The sequence below is a fragment of the Neolamprologus brichardi genome, chromosome 7, assembly GCF_056152115.1.
Source record: "Neolamprologus brichardi isolate AB-2024 chromosome 7, ASM5615211v1, whole genome shotgun sequence".
Classification (NCBI taxonomy): domain Eukaryota; kingdom Metazoa; phylum Chordata; class Actinopteri; order Cichliformes; family Cichlidae; genus Neolamprologus; species Neolamprologus brichardi.
Window position 1 is genome coordinate 38,014,118 of NC_142110.1, and position 20,400 is coordinate 38,034,517.

The 20,400-nt window shown below is 40.6% G+C and overlaps 1 protein-coding gene across 11 annotated transcripts in view; it reads right to left on the minus strand.

Moving 5' to 3' along the window:
- vav2 (vav guanine nucleotide exchange factor 2) overlaps positions 1–20,400 on the minus strand; it is a 209,423-nt gene that overhangs the window by 132,260 nt on the left and 56,763 nt on the right. For all 11 annotated transcript variants that reach the window (XM_035909850.2, XM_035909849.2, XM_035909846.2 and 8 more), the window contains exon 2: positions 17,309–17,425. In XM_035909850.2, the coding sequence (XP_035765743.1) occupies positions 17,309–17,425 (117 nt within the window). The remainder of the gene's footprint in view (positions 1–17,308; positions 17,426–20,400) is intronic.

The window sequence follows — 20,400 nt, forward strand, 5'->3', positions numbered from 1 at the left end:
GAGCAGATGGTAGCTATTATTCTGCTCTACAGCCACCTGCTGCAGGTTCTGGTTAGATTAACTTTCCAGCTCAGAGTGCATCTCCAGAGCACAACAAGGATGACCACACCAGCTGCAAACAAGAAAGGTGGAGTTCGAGTCAGCCCGACCACAAGAAAGTCTCCAGAGAGCCACAACAGCAACTCCTCAGTCTGACAACAAAACAGAAAGGCTAGGGATACCTGACTAGAACTTTCACAATAGTAAGGTTTGTGCACTACAAAGGTTTGCAGATTACATTTTAATCCACTGGATTTGGAGAGTGTGTATATTACCGTTCCAATTTTTGTAACAACCTCCTCAAAAATATTAAGCCTTCGCCCTAAACAGTGTAATGATTGTGTCATCGTTAGGAGATGGTAACTTCATCTTCACGCTACAGACATTTAACTAAGAAACAAAAAGCAGCTGAAAGACATTCAGGCTAATTCAGCAAACCTGGTATACAGGACGATCAGAAAGTGTGTCGAGGTCATTCAGCGGGATGCTGAGACTCCAGTGTGAGCTTCTTCTGACATACAGCTTTCCACATGGACATAGCTGCAGTGGGTCCTGACCTCTGGACAAGGGCCAGTTCCTACCCTACCTCAATATGCAGATTTTCTTAGCTCAACTGACCCAGGTCGGCCCCCTGCAAACACATGCAAAATGTCTTTGCAGCAATTTCTAGCTATACAAGGGCTACTAATACTGCAATGCATGCCCATTTCATTCTTACCATGAGAAAAAGACAACATTTCGGTATAAAAATGGGTGATCTAGTGCTGTTCCGTTCAACAACACTTTCAAACATTCTCATAACTAAGATCACGATAAATCTGTTGCATAATTAGCTATCACAGTTGTTAGAATGAATTACAAAAAAACCTTAGCCCCATCTAAAGGGACTAAAGGGAAAATACCTTTAGTCAGCCTCAAAACCCTAAACTTTATGAATAAATCCTCACTCAACTACTTTCAGCAGAGCACATTATGGGGTGGGGGGGGGGGGGTGGGGGGGGGGGAGTGAACGAAGTTATGTAAAAGAAACAAGAAATAAAAGGAGAGATAGCGCCACGGCACAATACTCAAAAACAAGAAGTTGGGACTTTGAAACACCTAACAGCGCTTCATTTCTCAGAGCTACAATCTCATTATTTTCCCCAACAGTGCCTCAGCATATAAGGTGAAATATTACTGCATTTTAAATCAAAGCGCTGAGCATCACAAAGGAATCTGTGCTGTTGTTCAAGACAAATGAAAATAGGTCACATAGCAACTCTGATATGAGTCTCTGAATAGATTAACTTTTTCTCTTGGTTAATTTATTGAACATTTGGGAAGGGTTCAGGTTTGAGTTAGACGGATATCCCAAACTTTCAAACAGTAGGGAATTTCTTCTACTTCCAACTTAGTGGCAGATGAGTATTAGCTTTCATACAAGTCCTCAGTAATTAAATGATTCTCCAAAAGTGGTCCATTTCTAAATTGTGCCATTTTTGCCCAAAGGAAATGTGTGGTATTCATTTCAAGAAGGAATGAGCTGAGGTCAGCAGTAGGACTTTCTGTTCTACTGAGGCTTAACTATGCTAGCAGCTTTGGACAGCTTTGCTAGTGTTTCCTGGTGTCAATGTTAACATGCTAAAGCACAGAAAATCTTCAATGGCAAATCTATCTAATAGCTAAGGCTGAGGTGAACATCATTCATATTATAGGTGCCAAAGAAGCAAAGGAGTGCACAATGGTGATGGTAATGATGTTGACTTATTAAACTGTATTAACTAATGAACATGACTGTGAGAAAAAGAGATAATTCACTGCAAAAAAACAAACTCCAAACTCATGGCTGAGAAGAGGAAAAGTCATAGTAAAATGTTAATGGTAAATGGCCTGTATAGCGCTTTACTAGTCCCTAAGGACCCCAAAGCGCTTTACACATCCAGTTATCCACGCACACATTCACACACTGGTGATGGTAAGCTACATTGTAGCCACAGCTGCCCTGGGGCGCACTGACAGAGGCGAGGCTGCTGAACACTGGCGCCACCGGTCCCTCTGACCACCACCAGTAGGCAACGGGTGAAGTGTCTTGCCCAAGGACACAACGACCGAGACTGTCCAAGCCGGGGCTCGAACCGGCAACCTTCCAATTACAAGGCGAACTCCCAACTCTTGAGCCACGATCGCCCCATGGTACTCCTGAAACCAGCAGGATGCCATTCCACACTCATTCCATTTGAGATATTCCAGTTTGGTCCAGAGCAATGGAAAGAGTAATACCTGCCATGTAACTGTACTGAATATATAGGCACAATGACTTGCATTTTGTGAAAAAGAATAATAATAAAAGTGGGTTTTAAAGAACTTCCTGTCAATATTCAAATGTCCTCTCAAGTAATTTTAGTCTGCATATAGTGTAAAGGTTAATTCCTCCTCCTTTTGTTTCAGCTTCCTCTTGCAAACTGCCACATGGTGTCAAATGGTAAATTCTTCAACTCCTAGTTAGTGTGCCTACAAGCTCACTATTCTCCACCGCTAACAATATACAAAGAGACCTTTCCTTGTTGTTCACACACTAACACACACTTGAGGCTACAGACATCATGTTCGCGACAGCTGAGTCACTTGAGTCAAATTAAATCTTGTCAAAAGCAGTAAGTCAGAGAGTGAATGGATGAATTCCTTCCTTCCATATGAGAACATATCACTGCAACCAAATTAAATCCAGCTACTTAATGTGCGTACAGCGTGTCTGTTTCTGTTGCACTGTGCTTTCCAAGTCTGTGTGTGCCCCTGTGCTTATGAGCCATAGCATCACCCCTCTGCCTCTGCAATGGCTACAACTTGTGCAGTGCGGACGCCTGGGGAGCGAGATCAATGCCACAACTTTCACACTGAGGGGGAAAAAGGAAACAACTCTTTATGGTCCATCAGACTTTTCTGCACTAGAATGACTTTCCATTTCTGGGAGCATGGCTGAACCTACAATAAAAAAAAAGAAAAGAAAGAATGATCCGGCCTTTTCAGATGCTGTTAGGTATCCCTCAGTGCAGCACCGAATGAGCTCAGAAACCCTTTTGAAAACAACAGAACCAATACTGGAAAAGCCAGAAGGAGGAGGTGATATATTAAACTGCCAACAGAACAGTGCAGCATTGCTACTTGTTCCCTTTCTAGAAAAAAGAACATGTGAGTGGCAGAGACTTGGCTTTAGGGAGCCTCTGTAATTTCTTTAGTTTCTTTATAATGTGCCCACTAACAGTGGAAGATTTAGTAGGGTTGTCTCCTTTTCTTTTTGCAAAAGACTCTGAATGCTTGGATCATGTTTGTGGTTTCTCAGTACAACCTGCATTTAAAAGAGTCCCAACGCATTTATTTTATTTTATTCCAGCTACAGTCCAAAGCTCCAAAACAGGGAGTCACTCCAGTTTCAAAACATGAATTTCTTTTTCTTTTTTTTCCCAGACTGTGAGGATTGTCTATAACCATCTCTCTGCGATGAATACAATCCAGTGTGACTATTAACTGCATGCATGTGTCCACACAATGCTGCAACCACACACACAACGACCACACTGTGTTAGTCAGGGTGGAAACATGCTCTACCGGGAAGTCTGACTGTGCCAGCGAGCTAACAAAGTCTCCAGTGTGTGTGTGTACGTGAGAGAGTGTGTTGGCCTTCTAAAAACACTCTGGTGTCCATATTGAGCAGTGCTGCAGGTGTGGGCAGTCGGCAATTTCACTTTGACCTTTAATATTGCGCACAGCTTGGCACCTTTGGCTGCATAGTGCAAATCCCACTGTGTTGAACTTACCAACCAAATGCGTCTCCATCTAAGGAAATTGGACTACATGAATAACTCTGACTGGAATTTTTTATACCCCACAGAAGGTGTGACTGCAAACTAATAACTGCAGGGGCTACTTGGAGTTATTTTTGGAGGGTCTTGCCTTAAAGTCCATTCTAAACTGCAACCACCTATTTTCATAGTCTCGTGGTTTTCAGGTTTTGGGGTGTTTTTTTTTTTAGCAATTAGGACACTGGTGGCTTGAGGAAGCAAACAGTAAAATTGTGATGGGCCAGCAAACCTGTTTTGTGGAGTAAAATCATTGGGCTTACTATTTAATAAAAGTATGGGGAAAATAATGTTAGGCTTTTAAGCGTTTGGAAATAAATCTGGCCTGGCCCCAGTTATATAACGAGTCAAACGTATACAGGAAAAACCGTTTTATGCAGTGTGTGAAGAAAATGAGAACATACAGAAAGCCACAACCACACCAGCTTAGGCTCCAGGCTCTCAAGGTAAAAACTAAGGGGATTATTGATTGTTACCATTAAGGCTGACACAGGTCCAGTCTGGCCATTAGCTTTCTATCTTCCCACCACTGAAACCACTCTCCTTTATCACAAAGGGCACTAAGCTGAGTGAATAAACTCCAACCACAACAGGAATGATAGCAATGTCACTCTTCATTTCAAATCTTTTTTCTTTTACATTCTAGAATCCATCTTCATCATCTCTTTAAATGCATACCTCCAACACTGGAGTTTTTCAGACATTATTTTCTCAAACACTTGACCTCTGTCTGCCAGAATTTTCGTCTCTATGCCTGCCTGCGCCAAGTCTGCGACCCTCTGTTCTCTGCGGGTGTCCTCTCACGTCATCACTCTATCCGTCTGATTGCGTAGTCAGATGACTTGTCTCATCGAGCTCACAGAAGCCCGGAGAAACCCCCGCTCAAAAGGTGTCTGTGAAGGTTCTCAGTCATCCAGGTCATCGTAGTCAACGGAGCTTGCAAAGAAAAGCGTCTGGACTTATTTAAGTCCCCACTCAAAAGGAAATTCTGAAAAATGTTTATAACATTTAAAATACAACCTTTTTTTTCTGAGCTTCCAATAAAAGCACCAAGAATTTAGAATAAAATCCCAAATTACTGTTTAAGATGAAATCATTAAAAAAAAAGACGCAACTCTGAAGTCAGTGACTGACATGTTTGACAGGATTAGTCTGTTTCTGTCCCTCACTCCATTTCGGCCTTTTTAAACCCCCCCATTCCTAATCCTGCTTTTCTCCCTACTTCTCCTTGAGCTTGAGCCTTACGGAAGCATCCAGAAGCAAACTAATATCCATTCTCTGAACTTACTGCTCACATCGAGCCCGTCTCCTTCCCCTTTGTCAAGCTTTCACCCTAATCTCCATAATGCAGTCTCTGGCAGGAGCTGCTGTATGTGCTTTGTCCAGGGCTGGGCCCTGGCTCTGGGATGATGAGCAGGTAGCTATATGGGCACTTTCTCTGCTGGTAATTGCAGCCAAGGCAGACAGAGCACAGCATGGGGGAAAGGCGTGTAGGTGTGCATACACACTCACATCCAAAAGAAGCTAAGAATTATGTTCAGGAGTGTGTCTCACCACATCAGATATGGAAGTAAATGTCAGAAATGGGCTTAGACTCCTGAATGAATTCATCTTTTCTTCAAGTGTGACACATAAGGTAGCATTTAATAAAATTTAAAAAAAAATCCTCATTACTAATATTTCTAAAGAAAATGTTTGCAATGGGAATATTTGACTTGACTAATTTTAGTCTTTTGTTTCATTGCTTTAGAGAACTCTGGCCTTTCATGAGCCTACTTTGACATTTCTAAATGCAAACTGCAGTGAACTCTAAGAGATTTGTGGAATATTAATTTCAAACTTTCACACACTGTTCATCTACTGGAAAGTTTTTAACCAGACACTTTTTTTGACCTACACTTATCTAGTGGGAATTTGGGAATCAACCACTATTTTATTCCTGTCAAATTGTCTTATTATTGGCATTTCTCATAGATTCAGCTAAAGAAATGCAAATAAATTATCTGTTTTTGTGACAGGCTGCTAGTAACAAAGTGCCTAAAAATACTATGTTCTTTGCTAAGTTTTCTGTTATGTTTACACACAATATTGGTCCCTTGAGTTAGATAGATTTATTATGCTTAAGGCTTCAGAGGTCAGTGTTAAGTGGTTTAACAAACAAAAAACACATTCCTCTGAAAATGGTCAGGTACAAGGAATGGACTAAAAATAAGTGGAAAAAGCAACCTCATCCAACGTCTGACATCCAAAGAAAAGCTTTAAAAGACCTTCAGAAAGCCTGGAGAACTATTGCTCAAAAGCATGTTAAAAAATTACAACAAAATCTTTCTGGAAGTAAAATATAAAAAAAAATATGTAGTGGTGGCTTGAGACTTCTGCAGAAAAAAAAGACAAGCTGCACATTTTGCCATAAAAAATATTTTCATGTAATGAACATTTAGATTTTGTAAGTACAGTCTTTAGTCATCCAATCAAGCCAATTTTTTTTTTTTTTTGGTTCCTGAGCCACTCCATGTTCCCTTAAGAAAGGGAACTTTTAGCTTTACCAGCACATCATGCAGTCCACCCAACAAGCCACATAAGGTCTGTGCATCTTTGCTACCTACAACGATGCCCCCGCAGAGAAATGAATGAACAGAAGCACAGAGGAGGGAATCAGTTTAGTGGTCGCTGCAGGGGGCATTTATAACACCTGGCAAGCTACCCAGCAGCACACAATAAGGATCCTGGCTGCTAGCTTTTTATCAACCATATCAAATTACCATGTGCCATGCGGAACACAAGGTACACCCACAGGTAAAAACACAATTATTTTGACCTACATGGATTAGAGGTGAGACATGGGTGGGGGAGAGGGAAGCGGGAACACTAGAATCTGGGAAAGAAAAAAAAAGAAAGACCATCTTGACCATATGCTGCAGAATCTGGCAGAGAAATGTGGTAGAACAGGAGGAAGGTGGTGTATTAATGGGATCAGTAAAAGGTAAGTGGGCTTGAGCATCTTGCCAATATCAGGCTGTCGCTATCACACTTAAATGTGTTGCTGTGACTTTCTATAATACATGCCGCAGGTAATGAGAAACTATGTCATCCACTCAGTCTAATTTCCATTTTACAGCCCTCTGATAAGGGGAAATCAGGGAGCACAGGCTCCAGCAGAGACTTTATGGCCCTGAGCTTCAATCTGTGTGCACATGTTTGTGCACAAATGTGCGGGTTTCAGTGTCCACCTACACACACTAGTGTGTATATGTGTGTGTGTGTCCTTCAGCACTTTGTGTTCCTGTTGATGAACTGGACCGTATAAAAGGCAATGACAAATTTAATGGCTTCCATAGACAGCACTGTTAACGTTCCAATTGAGTGAAGTGTTTTTTTCCACTTGTACAGTCATGCATGTCTGACACAGTGACTTTTTTTTGGCAAAGCAAGTGATAAGCCCAAATTTAAAGTGCTCTAAATCTGTGCTTTAAATAGTGCAGAGGACTTGAGTTCTGAGTATAATTTTCTTTCTGGTCTGAGATTCTACTGACTTATACATTTGTCCCCAGAGGTCAGAGGTTGGAGTGACTGCAGAACCCCTGAGGGTTACTCTTCAATGATACTAAAGGAAAGCTGATATCTAATCAATAGAGTGCAACCTAAGCATTGTCTCTACTCTAAATAGCCAATAACATTTGCATAAAACTTGTAAAACAAAACTAGATCATATTGTCATAAAAATATTCTCTGAATTAAATCTTCATTTTTAGTAATAAATCTGATAATAAATCTTTGATTTCTATGTGACATGTGGGACAATGATGTCTTAACAGCGACCTGACATGCACAGTTAAGCGAAACTGCTTTTCGTAAGAAGAGTCAGAGTAGCTACATCTTTTCAGCTTGTGTATAGTATGTAATTTGAAATATTAGATGTTTATATAGCCGAGATCTTCACTATTAGACCCCAAGCCGAACCCCAATGACCGACTTTTACTGTGCGTCAGTAAACACGGGGTCCATTAACGCTGGTATACCACTTAATACTGGTGTTGGAAGTGCAGAGAAAGAGTTTTTGCAGTTTTCCTAGTGAGCCTACCTTGTTAACAAACAAATGAATCATTTTCTCTGACACACACTGCCATTTGTTAACCCTAATGGCTTTTTAAAAAGTAGCTTATTTCTCCTGCTTCTCTAAATCTACTTTGACATTCTGAGTGCCAAATGTCTCCTGAAATAATAAGGTGCTGAGTCATTGTTTATGCCATAACACTGAAGGTTTGGGAAATTATCATCAATTTGAGAGCAAGTATGTCACAATTGCATAATGGAAAGTGTATACTGAAATCCAGTTTCAAATAAATATGATTTATATGAGCTCAGTGGGCTTGTATTTTAGTGCCATTTGTAAGTAATCGCTGTAATGAAGGGGGGGGAAAATAGGACAGACACCAGTTTTGGTGACGTCTTTTTTTTTTTTCTTCATTCCAGTGACTATACCTCAGAGGATATACCTGTCCATCACAGCTGTGCTTCTGAAGCCTCAGGGGTGGAAAAATTGGGGGAGGGGAAATAATGAGAGCTCACACCAGCTGCGATGAATTCAAGCAGCCTTGCTCTGTGGGGGCCCTTCCTATTTATCCCCTTAGTTTAGTCGTGCTGTGCTCCAAGACACCACTCTCGCAACAAGGACACACCCTCCAGTGACCAATGACTCACAGTTCGAACGCGAGAGAGACTTGTGATCACACCTCAGCAGCCTTTTGGGTACTGAGCAATGCATAACAGTGAGCTGAGAATCTTCAAAAGGGCCAGGCTGAACACGAAGCTTGAGCCAAATCAGATCTTTTCTTTTTCCCTGTCAGTTTCTTTCTAACAGCGTATAGTAACATTCACTGCCACCCAAAACAAAAGAGGCCAATTATTTCCACAGTGGGATTCACACTAAACCGGGCTTTAAAAGTTCAATAAACGGTTTTAAAAAAGCCCATCACTTTGCTTTTTTTCCTTCTCCCTTAGCGTGTGGTTTAAATGACACTCCTACTCAATGCTGTCAGAGGAAGAATAGTAGCAAAATAAATTGCAGAGGAAGAAAGGAACAAAGACAAAACACTTAAGCTATGTGAGATATTGCCACTGATGCAGAAAGGTATTGTTGCTTTAGTTTCAACATTTGAATAGCATTAAGATTTTCTTTCTTTCTTTGTGATTGCAACAACAGAATTTCATAAAATAAAACAAAAAAATAAATATCGTTTCAAGTAAGCATCGTTGTCACTGTTGAAGAGAATGTGAATTCAACATGAATTCGTGACAGAGTTTCTTTATAACTACCTGGCGCTAACTTAGTTATTGACTAATAAATTAAGTAGACATCAACAGTTCTACATCATTACTCAGTATGGTACTTTCCTGTGGATGTTTTTGGTCCTAGCCTCAGAATCATTACACCCCTCCGCTGAACCACCTGTTCTGGCGGGTGTGGCAATAACGAGCTGCAGAAGTAATGAGGCTGTGGGAGTGTAGCACGGGAAGGAGAGACAGAAGGGGGTCTAAACACATGAAGAGGGAGGAAGTTTTCATTTATAATTAATGTTAGGAGAAATATCATCAGCACCGTGGCATTTACAATGAATTATTCATTTTATCTAGGAAGCTTTATGTAAAAACTTGCAGTTGGGGGGTCTTGATGGACAGTCGGTGAAGAGGGAGAGCACAGGGATGGAAAGAGCAGCCACAAACCTGTCTGCTGAGGCAGGAGGGAGTGTTTTCACTGAAGGTTATAGGGATAGATTCTTTCTTCTGGGAGCAGTAGGGGTAATCCTGGATCAAGGGATATTTTGTTGGTGGATAGGAGGAATTTAGATCAAGTAAAAGCAGAAGTAACACAACGCATCCTACTAGCTGAAATATCTCTATTATGATACTGATGCATTACATGTAAGTAGTAATAATCTTATGTCAGCATAAGTGATCTTTCTTTTAGGTTCTTTTAGGTGATAAAATGTTGCATAAAAGTTCAAGGTGAAGATTTCCCTGTAGTTCCCACGAACAGTTAAGGCAGCAAGACGCCCCTGTTTGATACTCAATTTTAGCCAATATACAATATTGAGGTACTTTTTGTGTGACTGTAACTGGAAGCTAAATGCTAAAAAATGCCAAGAAACTACAGAATGATTAAAAAAAAACAAAAAAAAACCTCATACGTATTGATAACAGGGAGCTTTTCCCCCCTCAGAGTGTCTTAGAGATCAACTTTATCATTAAACTATAACCACAAGTGATTGCACTGCCTCGAAACTAGCCCAGTTGCACCAACAAACATTCACAAGCATATATATTGCAAGAAATACAGAAAGCCTTATCTCCTTCACAAGGATGAGGTAACTGAGAATGTTAGCTTTGAAAATCCACTTAGTCCCTGACAGGTAAAGGACAGTTGCTGAGGATGGGGCCACTAATGGAAGTTGACGCATTCACCCGAGTTGCCAACATTGGCTACTTGACCCTTAAACCTCCCTCTATCACTTACTACACTCTCTCCAGCCTGAACCTGACAGGCACAGATCACAACCCTTTTCACAGTTTCGTGAATCAATACCAATAATGCACCAAGCATGGAAGCCTGCACACTAAGTGGAGAATTCAGCCTTATATAATTTCCATTGCTAAACAAAAACACAAGCTTTCAGTGGATAATTAACCTCAGGAACCTCTTTGTAACTCCAGCTTTGGTGAAAATTAAAATAAATAAATAAAAACACCTGTCAGAGCAAACACATTTTATGAATTCTCCAAATGCACAATAACTTTTAGTGACATTAAGCAACAAATCAAGTCTTACCTATCATTTCTTTTACTCAAATCTACTAGAAATGAAGCAAAATAATTCCATAAACTAGGCAATTTCTGAGTAGTTTAACTTATCATAACAAAATAATGCACAGAGTACATGAAATGCAGCAAGCCTGCTAAAACAATGAAAACAATTGCAAAGAGCTCCTAGGGTTAGAATGTATATTTTATACTGTATGTATGACATGTTCACAAACTGGCTACAAATGAGCACAAGGGTGTGTAACTGAGGTTAAAACATACTTCAGTAAATAGCATTCAGGCAAGTGGCCAGCAGTGGTTGAGGCACGTTCCAGATGTTAGTAGCACTGGGCGTGGATGCTAAGCAACTAGCTATTTTCAGCCACAGAGCGCAGCAAGGAAATGAAAGGAGCAGAGTTCAGTGTGCAGAGATTTCAGGGCAGCAGACAGGGTAATCAAACACCGCCGACCATTGGCAATCATGGCGTCCCGACACAATTGTGGCTCGCCTGCAGCTAGCTAAGTCTTATCACAACACACTCACAGTGAAAGTGGTGTGAGATGAATGAGTGGGAAAAGAGGACAGTGAGGAAGGGAAAAAGATGGATGGGAGAAGTGAGAGGGAAAAGAAAGGCTGCTGGAAAAAGGAGCAGTTGGTACAAATGAAATGGGGAGACTGGTGCGTGTTTGTGCTGGGATTCCTTCACATTACTGCTCTCCATCTGTTTCAAGGTTTGTATTGTGTATTTGACATTAGATTAGGCTATAGGCTCCGATGCTGTCCAAATATCTGTGCTATCCTACTATGAAATGTAGGATTTATTCTAAAGCACATTAAATTCAAGCAAATTTCAAGCACAAATACTTTTCCAAAATTCTAAAGTGGATAATGTAACTGAGGTGGAAAATAAGCACAAAGTTACTGTTAGCACACTGAAAAATGTGCTCGCTGTCATCTGAATAACCCCGCAAAGTGGTGCCTGATTCATATAAACACAAACTCACACTGTGTCATGTGTCACTGTGTGGCAGGCAGGCCTGTGGACCCAAAATGCAGAACACAGATACAGGGCTGGAATCACTGGAGCTTTATTGCTAAACTTCCAAGAATACACAGAACTGGCAGGTACCAGAGCACATTAGCAAGAACCACTGAACAGAACACCCACGCAGCATTGCAGTAGATCGCGACGAGGAACAGAGGGAAATGCAGCTAATAAATAGACACAGGGAGTGAGGGCAGAGGGGAAACACCTGGGGAACACGGCTGGGTATAATCTAATTGACCAGACAGGGAAAGGAAAACAAAACATGATGCAGCACACAATGATGGACAAGTGACTATCAGAATAAAACAGGAAGTACAAGAAACATAACAAAGCTGAAAGACTGAGAGACCCAGCGAGCTAGAGACAAGAGAAAGAGCTAGAGTTAGGGACAGGAGTGGGTGAGAGAGGGACACTGAGAAACCAGAAAGACACTGAGAGACAGACAAAGACAACTGGGGAAACAAAGATAAATAAACACAGAAACAAGACCGACTTCCACAGGAGATGCTGAGGACAAGACACAGAGATGAAACAAAGACATGAAAGGACCCTAATATCAAACAAGACACCATGAACTAGAAATATAGACAAACTCAGAGACACTAAAAAGAACTAAAGTCAGGACTAAATTCAAAGCTTGAACTTAAATTGTCTTCTTAATGCAATGGTATGAAAACAAAACTCAAAACACTAGGTTACAAATGGGGGACCATGACATACTGAACATCCACTTTCCATTCAAATGCAGCCTACAAGTGAAATTGACCTTGACACTTCACTATCAAGTCACTGAGCATTACTTTTATAGCTTTACACTTCACAAGTCCCTCAGTCATGGCTCCAAGGCTATTTCAAGCTAGAAATGGATCCAAGCAACTCTGGCTGCATCTCAAATAAATGACGCCATTTCCTTTAATGAAGACAGCAAATCTGTCAGAAAGCTTCCTTCCTCCACTGCTCTCCAGTCACACATGGAAAATTACCAAACTGTTGATAGATGGTTAACAGGTGCAGGCTAATTATGCTAATCATGGCAACAGCCAAATAAACTGATTACCATGTTCATTTAAATGACAGCAATGTTCCTTTGGTGGCTAATTAAAATAGGTTGGGAAAAAGGAAACGAGGCGGCTGGGTTCGGATGGAGGGAGGTGTTTAAATAAAAGCGTTCTCTGGGGTCTACTGTAATAAGCTGTATTTCATTGGTTTAATGATGTCATAATGAATTTCTAATGATGGGGGATGGGTTAGAGTGCAAAGAATCAAAGTGTGGCGATATGTGCATGAAACCATACAAGGGCTTCACAAAACAAGCGAGCATAAGCCGAAGTTGGATGTGGCCGAAGGTGTCTTGGGATGAAATTAGTTTGATTATAAAAAAAGAAAAGTCGGTAGAAAACATCAAGTTGGTTATTTGCTTCATCTGTTTCAATACCAGCCCCGCTGGAAAGCGTAGCAGGGAGGTTTTGGAGGCACAATTACTTTGTAATAGCATTGGGCTCTTTTGGCCTTGAATCTCTCTGCCTGTGACCTGCGGAAAGCCATCATTAGAGGAAGAGATGGTGACCAGAGGCCAAGGGAGATGAACTCTGGGTCCCCTGGCAGCAAATGTGGAGGTATGAAAGGTGGATGGGGGCTGATTAATGTTTATAGAAGCTCTGCCACCAAAAAAAAAAACAACCCTCTCCCCAAACCCGTCTGGTTTAATTCCACTCTTAAATTATAGCTTTCACTGTAGTTCCAACCAACCATTAGGGCTGTACTTAGCAGAATGCCCTGTTTGTTACTCTGATCCCAAGCATTTTCAACAAAAACTAGTACAGAAAGAAGGGAAGAATGAGATAGTTTCACTGTATCCTATTCACATATTTAGGACCTAATTCATAATATCCCATTGTTCCGTATCAGACGTGGACACGGCATTTTTTGCGTCAAGGTAACAAAAGAGGATGGCTCATATAAACTGCATGAATAAAACGTCCCTCTTTATCTTCCGTTTATGAGGCATGCTCACTATTTAAATGTATGTCACATTAGTGGGGATCTGCTCAATTCAATATATTATAATGTGATGTTTGGCCCTTAATGGAAAATCAATAGTGAGACAAGCCTGCCACCACTGAGACCATACAAAAGCAATTTCAAAATTGACATATGGAGGGCCTATGTGATTGATTCTGACTGCCGTTGGATTTTAATACCATTCACTGAAAGCTCATTGACTCTCAGATATCGTCCTGTGGTTTATCTACAAACTGCCAAATGAGTCCTTGTCTCCTTTAACTTTCCTTTCATTCCTTTTTTCCTCTTCTTTCATTGGGCCTATATTCTTCAGCCCACAACAGGATGAGCGAGCGTGTTTAAGATCTAGAATTTAATGAGTAGATAACATTCCTCATTGTCATCATTCAAAAATGATGTAATATAGTTTATTCATACATCACCTCTACAGAATATTCTCCAGGCTTTAGTATAAATACAGCCTTTTCAATCAGCTGAAAGGCTACAGTATTAACATCACATAAACATGTACCACATAAGTCTTGGCACAATGGCATGAGCTGCCACCATCTAATTTATGAACATCATGCATTACATGCAGCCTGTTTTAACAGCCGAAAAGAAGCCAAGGCTCACTCTGTAGCCACACACGGTGCAGTCAAGGCTATTACATCTTCAGCAGCTGAAACCAACATGATATGTTGACCATGGCATGATTGTCTTGTTATACAACAGACACACTAGAGAAAACCATGGTTGGAGACTAGTATCTGATCAAAATTATTATCACAGGGCAACCACATTTTTTTTCTAGCCAAAGAGGTTGCCATCCCGTTTTTACTCTTTGACTAAGCTAACCAGTGAGAGATGCATGGAAAAAAGTCATATTTAAAAGCAGTGCTGTATGTTGATATTTTTAATGATATATAAACCTGGAGTTAAACCAGCTGATTTGATGATAAACTTTTTCAGGACCAGATGAAAGAAAGTAACCAGAAGTGTTTTCCCCCATGTATGTACAACAGCTGGGTGCATCCTAAGGCTTTTCCAGTTCTGGTGGAAAAATATAATCCCCTCCTGAGTTTTCTGGATCAACAAATTGGTAGAAGTGCTAAGATCATCTTCAAAGAAATCCTGATTTGATGTTAAACCACCTCGAGTGTTTTTCTTTCCTGGATGTCTGGCTGTCAAGCCAGGTACAAGGGGCCAACATGTAGCTTTGCAGTCTGCCCAAGATAACATTTAGGAAAGTCCTCTGAGGGTCTCTGGTTAACCACTAAATACATTTTTAAAAGTCCACTTTAATATTGCATAAAACAAATGTTCATTAAACTCTTCATCAGCTAATACTATGCACAAGTGAGTCAGACATCTTCACTGTTGGGCCAACACACATATCCCACCTTACTGTAGGCACAGATTGCAGAATGTTACGAAAGAGTATTGCACTTAACTCTCATCACTTAGTGACAGGAGATGAGATTGCTGACCCTGAGGTGCTACACCCCAAATGCTCAGCTGAGCTCTCAGCTCCACAATGACAGCTAATGTAACCAGCTGACCAGTTTGACTTTGAACTACCTTTAAACTCATGCAAGCCTTACAGGCACGCTTCACTATAATGCACATGTCTTCTACACATGCTTTTCACATTGTATTGAGGGCAAAATGAGTATTCATAAGTTCCAAACAAGCAGTAGTAACAGCAGAAAGAAAACGAGTATCATGTGATTAACGCAGCAAATTCCACATTTCAAAGCTGAAAAACGTCCAGACTCATAAAACTCCAGCCTGTAGAACAAGATCTAATCAGAAAAATGCCACATCTCGAATGTGTTGTAGCCTGATTGATATTATCAGAAACACAAGCAACATCATGGCTACGTCCACACGTACACGGGTATTTTTTAAAACACGTAAATGCAGAAATGAAGGAAAGCGCTGCTAGGAACTAGGGATGGGTATCGAAAACCGGTTCTTGTTGAGAACCGGTTCCCACTGTTTCAATTCCTTGGAATTGTTTGCCAGTTTTGCAAACGATTCCCTTATCGATTCCAGTCGCCCCAAATGACATCACCACGTTGCGGAGCGTCATTTACCTGGCAGGAAACACGGCGCCTAAGCGGCTCAAACGCTCAAAAGTTTGGTTATACTTTACGAGAACGGATGACAACAGGACAACTTGCAATACTTGAAAAGTAGATATTTCATTTAAGGAAGGAAACACTACGAATATGCAAACGCATTTGCTCACAAAACACGCGGTGACCTTAAATGAATGTCGTGTTTTTAATCCCGCTCCGGACTCGTGAATCTCAGCCCAGCAGCAGCGGTAACGTTTGCACGTCCTCTCCCGTTAATGCGGCAGGTAAATAATCAACTAACAGTGCATATTATGTTAGTGCGATCTGTCTTATTACAAAACCTGCCATTACTGTGCATTTAGGTGACCATGATGAGACAGAGTCTGGCTCAGATGCTGGCAGTTCTCGTTAGCGTCTCCTTTCAGGCTAGGATAGACGAATGTCACCGAGCAGTGACTAAGTTTGTGGTCAAAGGTTTGCACCCATTTGCCACAGCAGATGATTTTCAGTAAGTGAATGTGTTTAATTGTAGGCAGGGACATTACTGGATATTCTTGTGTAATTGCTACAGAATAATTTATGTTATACTTTGTTATTGCTACAGAAGAATATTTATTTTATTGTTTTACATTTACAATTTTTTTTCCTGGGGACCCAGTGACACCCCATTGAAGAGCGTAGGCTGTGGATCTCTTAAGATCTCACTGTTGGGTTTGTAAGACCATGTTACTTACTCTTGTTCAAAGAGAAGATATAAAACAAAGTTCTAAGCTAATCGACCTTAGTGTTCTCCTTTTTTAAAAAGAATCGATAAGAGAATCGATAAAGAATCAAATCGTTAAACAGAATCGAAAATGGAATCGGAATCGTGAAAATCTTACCAATACCCATCCCTACTAGGAACATGCCAAAGCAAACAGGTGGCGATATATTCCTAACCGTGTAGAAATGTTGGCCAATCAGAAGTCTTGAAGCCTCGGTGGGAAATAGTAAACAAAGCCGGGGCATAAAAGCAGAACCGAGTCGTATGTGTGGAGGGACAGTAACTGTGTGTATATGTAAGCATTTAAACACTGCAGAGAGAACAATTAACAGTAATAGTATTGTAGAAATTCATTTCACCGAAACAATAATGTGGCGCACAGTGTGACGTCAAAAAAGGCGCACACCTTTGATGCTGAGTTTTCTGCGTTTTCTCCGTTTTTCTCGTCCACACGTAAATACAAAACGGAGTTTTCGAAAGTATCCACCCTGGCCGGCGTTTTTAGAAATCTCCGTTTTCAGTGACCGAAAACGCCGTTTACGTGTGGACGAAAGGTGCAAACGCATAGAAAAATCTGTGTTTTCAAAAATACCCGGGTACGTGTGGACGTAGCCCATGTCTCTAAGTAGCCAGCGCAGTTAAAGTGGGCAGTACTGTTTCTGTCCTATGCAATGTCAAAGGACATTTTGGAGACTAAACAGCTGAAAATGCATCCATGTTTTGTAATGTTTAACTCACCTTGCCAAAGTCTCTGACATCAAAGAGGTCGAAAGGGTCAAAGAGTTCACTGTTACGGAGCCCAAACTTGTCGTGACACACCTTCAGAAAAGTCCGGATGTTCTTCAAACACAGGAACTAAAACCAGAGGAAAAAAAGGAAATAAATAATATCATTTAATTATAAATTCACAAAACAATATGAAAGCAAAAAAAAACAAAAAACACACACCCACACACACACTCACAAAAAAAAAAAAAAAAAAAAAACACATCTTGGACTCATTTAGGTGTTTATCAACATGACTAAACAAGAAGTATGTTTTCCTTGGAAACATGTTGTCAGTTTAATATTATTATTCAGTGCCACAGCATTCTTGGAAATAGATAATTCCCCGGTTAATGATGGCCAGGCTGCCCCAGTTTATCCCTTCCCAGTGTGTTTGTGTCGGTTTTCAGCACCAAATGTGAAACTGATGATCGCTTCTCCTGAGTTTGATGGGCTGTTCCTCAGACTGAAATAAGGAGTGCAAAGAGAGGAGACAAGGTGTCATTGGACAAGCCCAGCAGCAAAGACCTGCTCCGAGGTACACTCGACCTGATGGCTTCAGACATTTACCTCATACTGAAAGGTCACAAGAGTGTCCAACAACAATTACACAAATTCCTTTTAAAATGTCATCTACAACTTACAAATTTTACAGAAATGTGAATATTCCAATGTTCAGCGTATATACAGGTAGAGACACAGTCCTACGAGTCCATGCAGTTAATGATGTTGTCTCTGAATTGCTAGGAAACAGCATTCAGCTCCTTAATCTGTTCATTTTTTTATATAAAAAGGAGGACCACACACACACGCACACACACACACACACACACACACACACACACACACACACACACACACCACCCCCTCCACAAAAAAAGGTAGGATTTAAAAGTTGATCTCAACACAATGGCCTTTACAGCACAAGCAAACAAGATTCCCTAACACATTATCAGCCTATAAAAACTGTGCTTGGGAAGGTGATTTTCCTTTCCTTTTAATTTTTTCCCATTTTCCCCTTTTTAAAAAAAAAAAAAAAAAGATCCAATTAAACACTTTTTTTTAAATTGCAAAACTGCCAACTTTGTGGTTTTTGGTGGGGGGTTTAACCACAATAATATTCTAATAGCATTAATGCTACTAACATTACAGTCAAGAAGACTGGCAAGAGAAATTCTAGTATTTTATCTGTGACCTATGGGCAATGGACCATACAGTTGATTCATACACCTTTGCTAACCAAATTCATCCACCTGTTATATAAAGAGTATATGCCTAAAACATCTCTAAACTACACACTTTAAGCAAGATCCACTGATGCTGTAACATGAAACTACCCTGGCCAGTATGCCAGTCTAAATTAATGCATGACAGTCAGGCACCCTCTGTTTTTACACTGGCAGTAAAAAAAAAAAAAAAATTGCTGAACACTGTTTCAAGATCACAAGTTAGTGATCTTGAGACTGAAGAGCCATTTGGGGGCAATGGTTGGGAACCTACAGCAGGCAAAGGATGCTCATAATAAACTGCATAATACCCTCCTGCCACGAATATTGATGGTCTCAGTCCCCAAAATACGCCATCACACAGATAAACCTTGAGGGCTGAGGCGCAGACCAATAACCGCAGTATTGAAATATTAATAAGCATAACTGCCTCCCATCTACCATCTTTCTGTGTGAAGAACAAATTACCTAGCATGCAAATCCAGATGCTGCTTAGATATGCGCTTTCAATTTTCTGCATGCAAGCGATATAAACTGATGGCCATGGAAGCAGAAAGAACACACAAAAGGAGACGTAAATGGGCGAGTATGTATGAAACAAAAAACTTGATTGCTTTGATTCTAGTAAAAGCGTTGACAACATACTCCATCTTTGTAATAGCTGTTGGATAAAACCAGTAAATTAACCAGAAGCCTTGCAAGTCACACTTGATGTCGAGTTAATGTTAAAATCCTTTCAAAGGCAGCAACAATAAGCTCCTGAAAACCCAATAAGTGGGTTTTCAGGTGCAGTATTATCCATTTTCCAGGCACTGAGAGGTGTGCATTGTGCCTTTCTGCAGCTTGATGAGCTATAGTGTGTCCTGGTGCTACGCCTGGTCATGGGATACATCACCTTCTTCAGCCTTGGTTTTCACCCTGAAGGGATGGGGGGGGTTGTTTGTTTTTGCAGAGCACATCGTGTTTTTTGCTATTATCTCTTTGATAATCTTTCATCTGTCAAGTATTTCTGGCATTTGATGATATTTCAGCCAGCCTCTCCTGGTCAACAGTGAGAGCCCTGCTGACTCATTCTCATTCATGTGTGCACATCTGCTTAGTCCTGGTGTCACGGGTGTGCCCCCGTAAGAGAGCCACACTGGCCTGTGAAAAGAAATGCAACTGGCGAGCGAGCCACAGTGACATTTACAGTTCAGCAACCAAGGTTATCCTGTCTACAGATCCGCACGTGCTGTGAACGGGGTGAAGAAAAAAAGCTTATTTTCCCAATTCAGATAAGAAAAGGTAACATTTGCTGGAGTGGTTTACAAACGAGAGAAAGAGAATCTACAGATATGGATCAGCAGGCGGGAGATGTGTCTGACATTCAAATGTATATTTGGCGATAAGAAAACCACTGTAGGAATAAGCACAGTTGCTATGATCTAAGTTAAAAATAATGATAAAAAAGTAAATAAATAGAATACATATACTTTTTCTCCTAGAGTGGGAAGAGTGGGTGCACTTGATAGGAAACAGAGTATGGTCATCCCCTTAAGCTGATGTAGCCCTCAGCACAATCTATCAAGTGTTACCGCAGTGTCTGGAACAAATTCAAGGCAAAGCACAGAAAATCCTAAATTTTATTTAGAGGGTTGCAAATGCATCTCGCATTGAGACACTGATAAAAAAGAAACATAAGAATTTTAATTAAAATTCACCAACTATGTATATTTTATTAATTTAAGGAGAATTCAAAGTTACATGAACTCAGAGCAATCGTAAATCCATCATTTTTAACGTTGCCTGCACAATCTGGTGGTACTGGTCGTTGAATAATAATAACATCAGCAATCACAC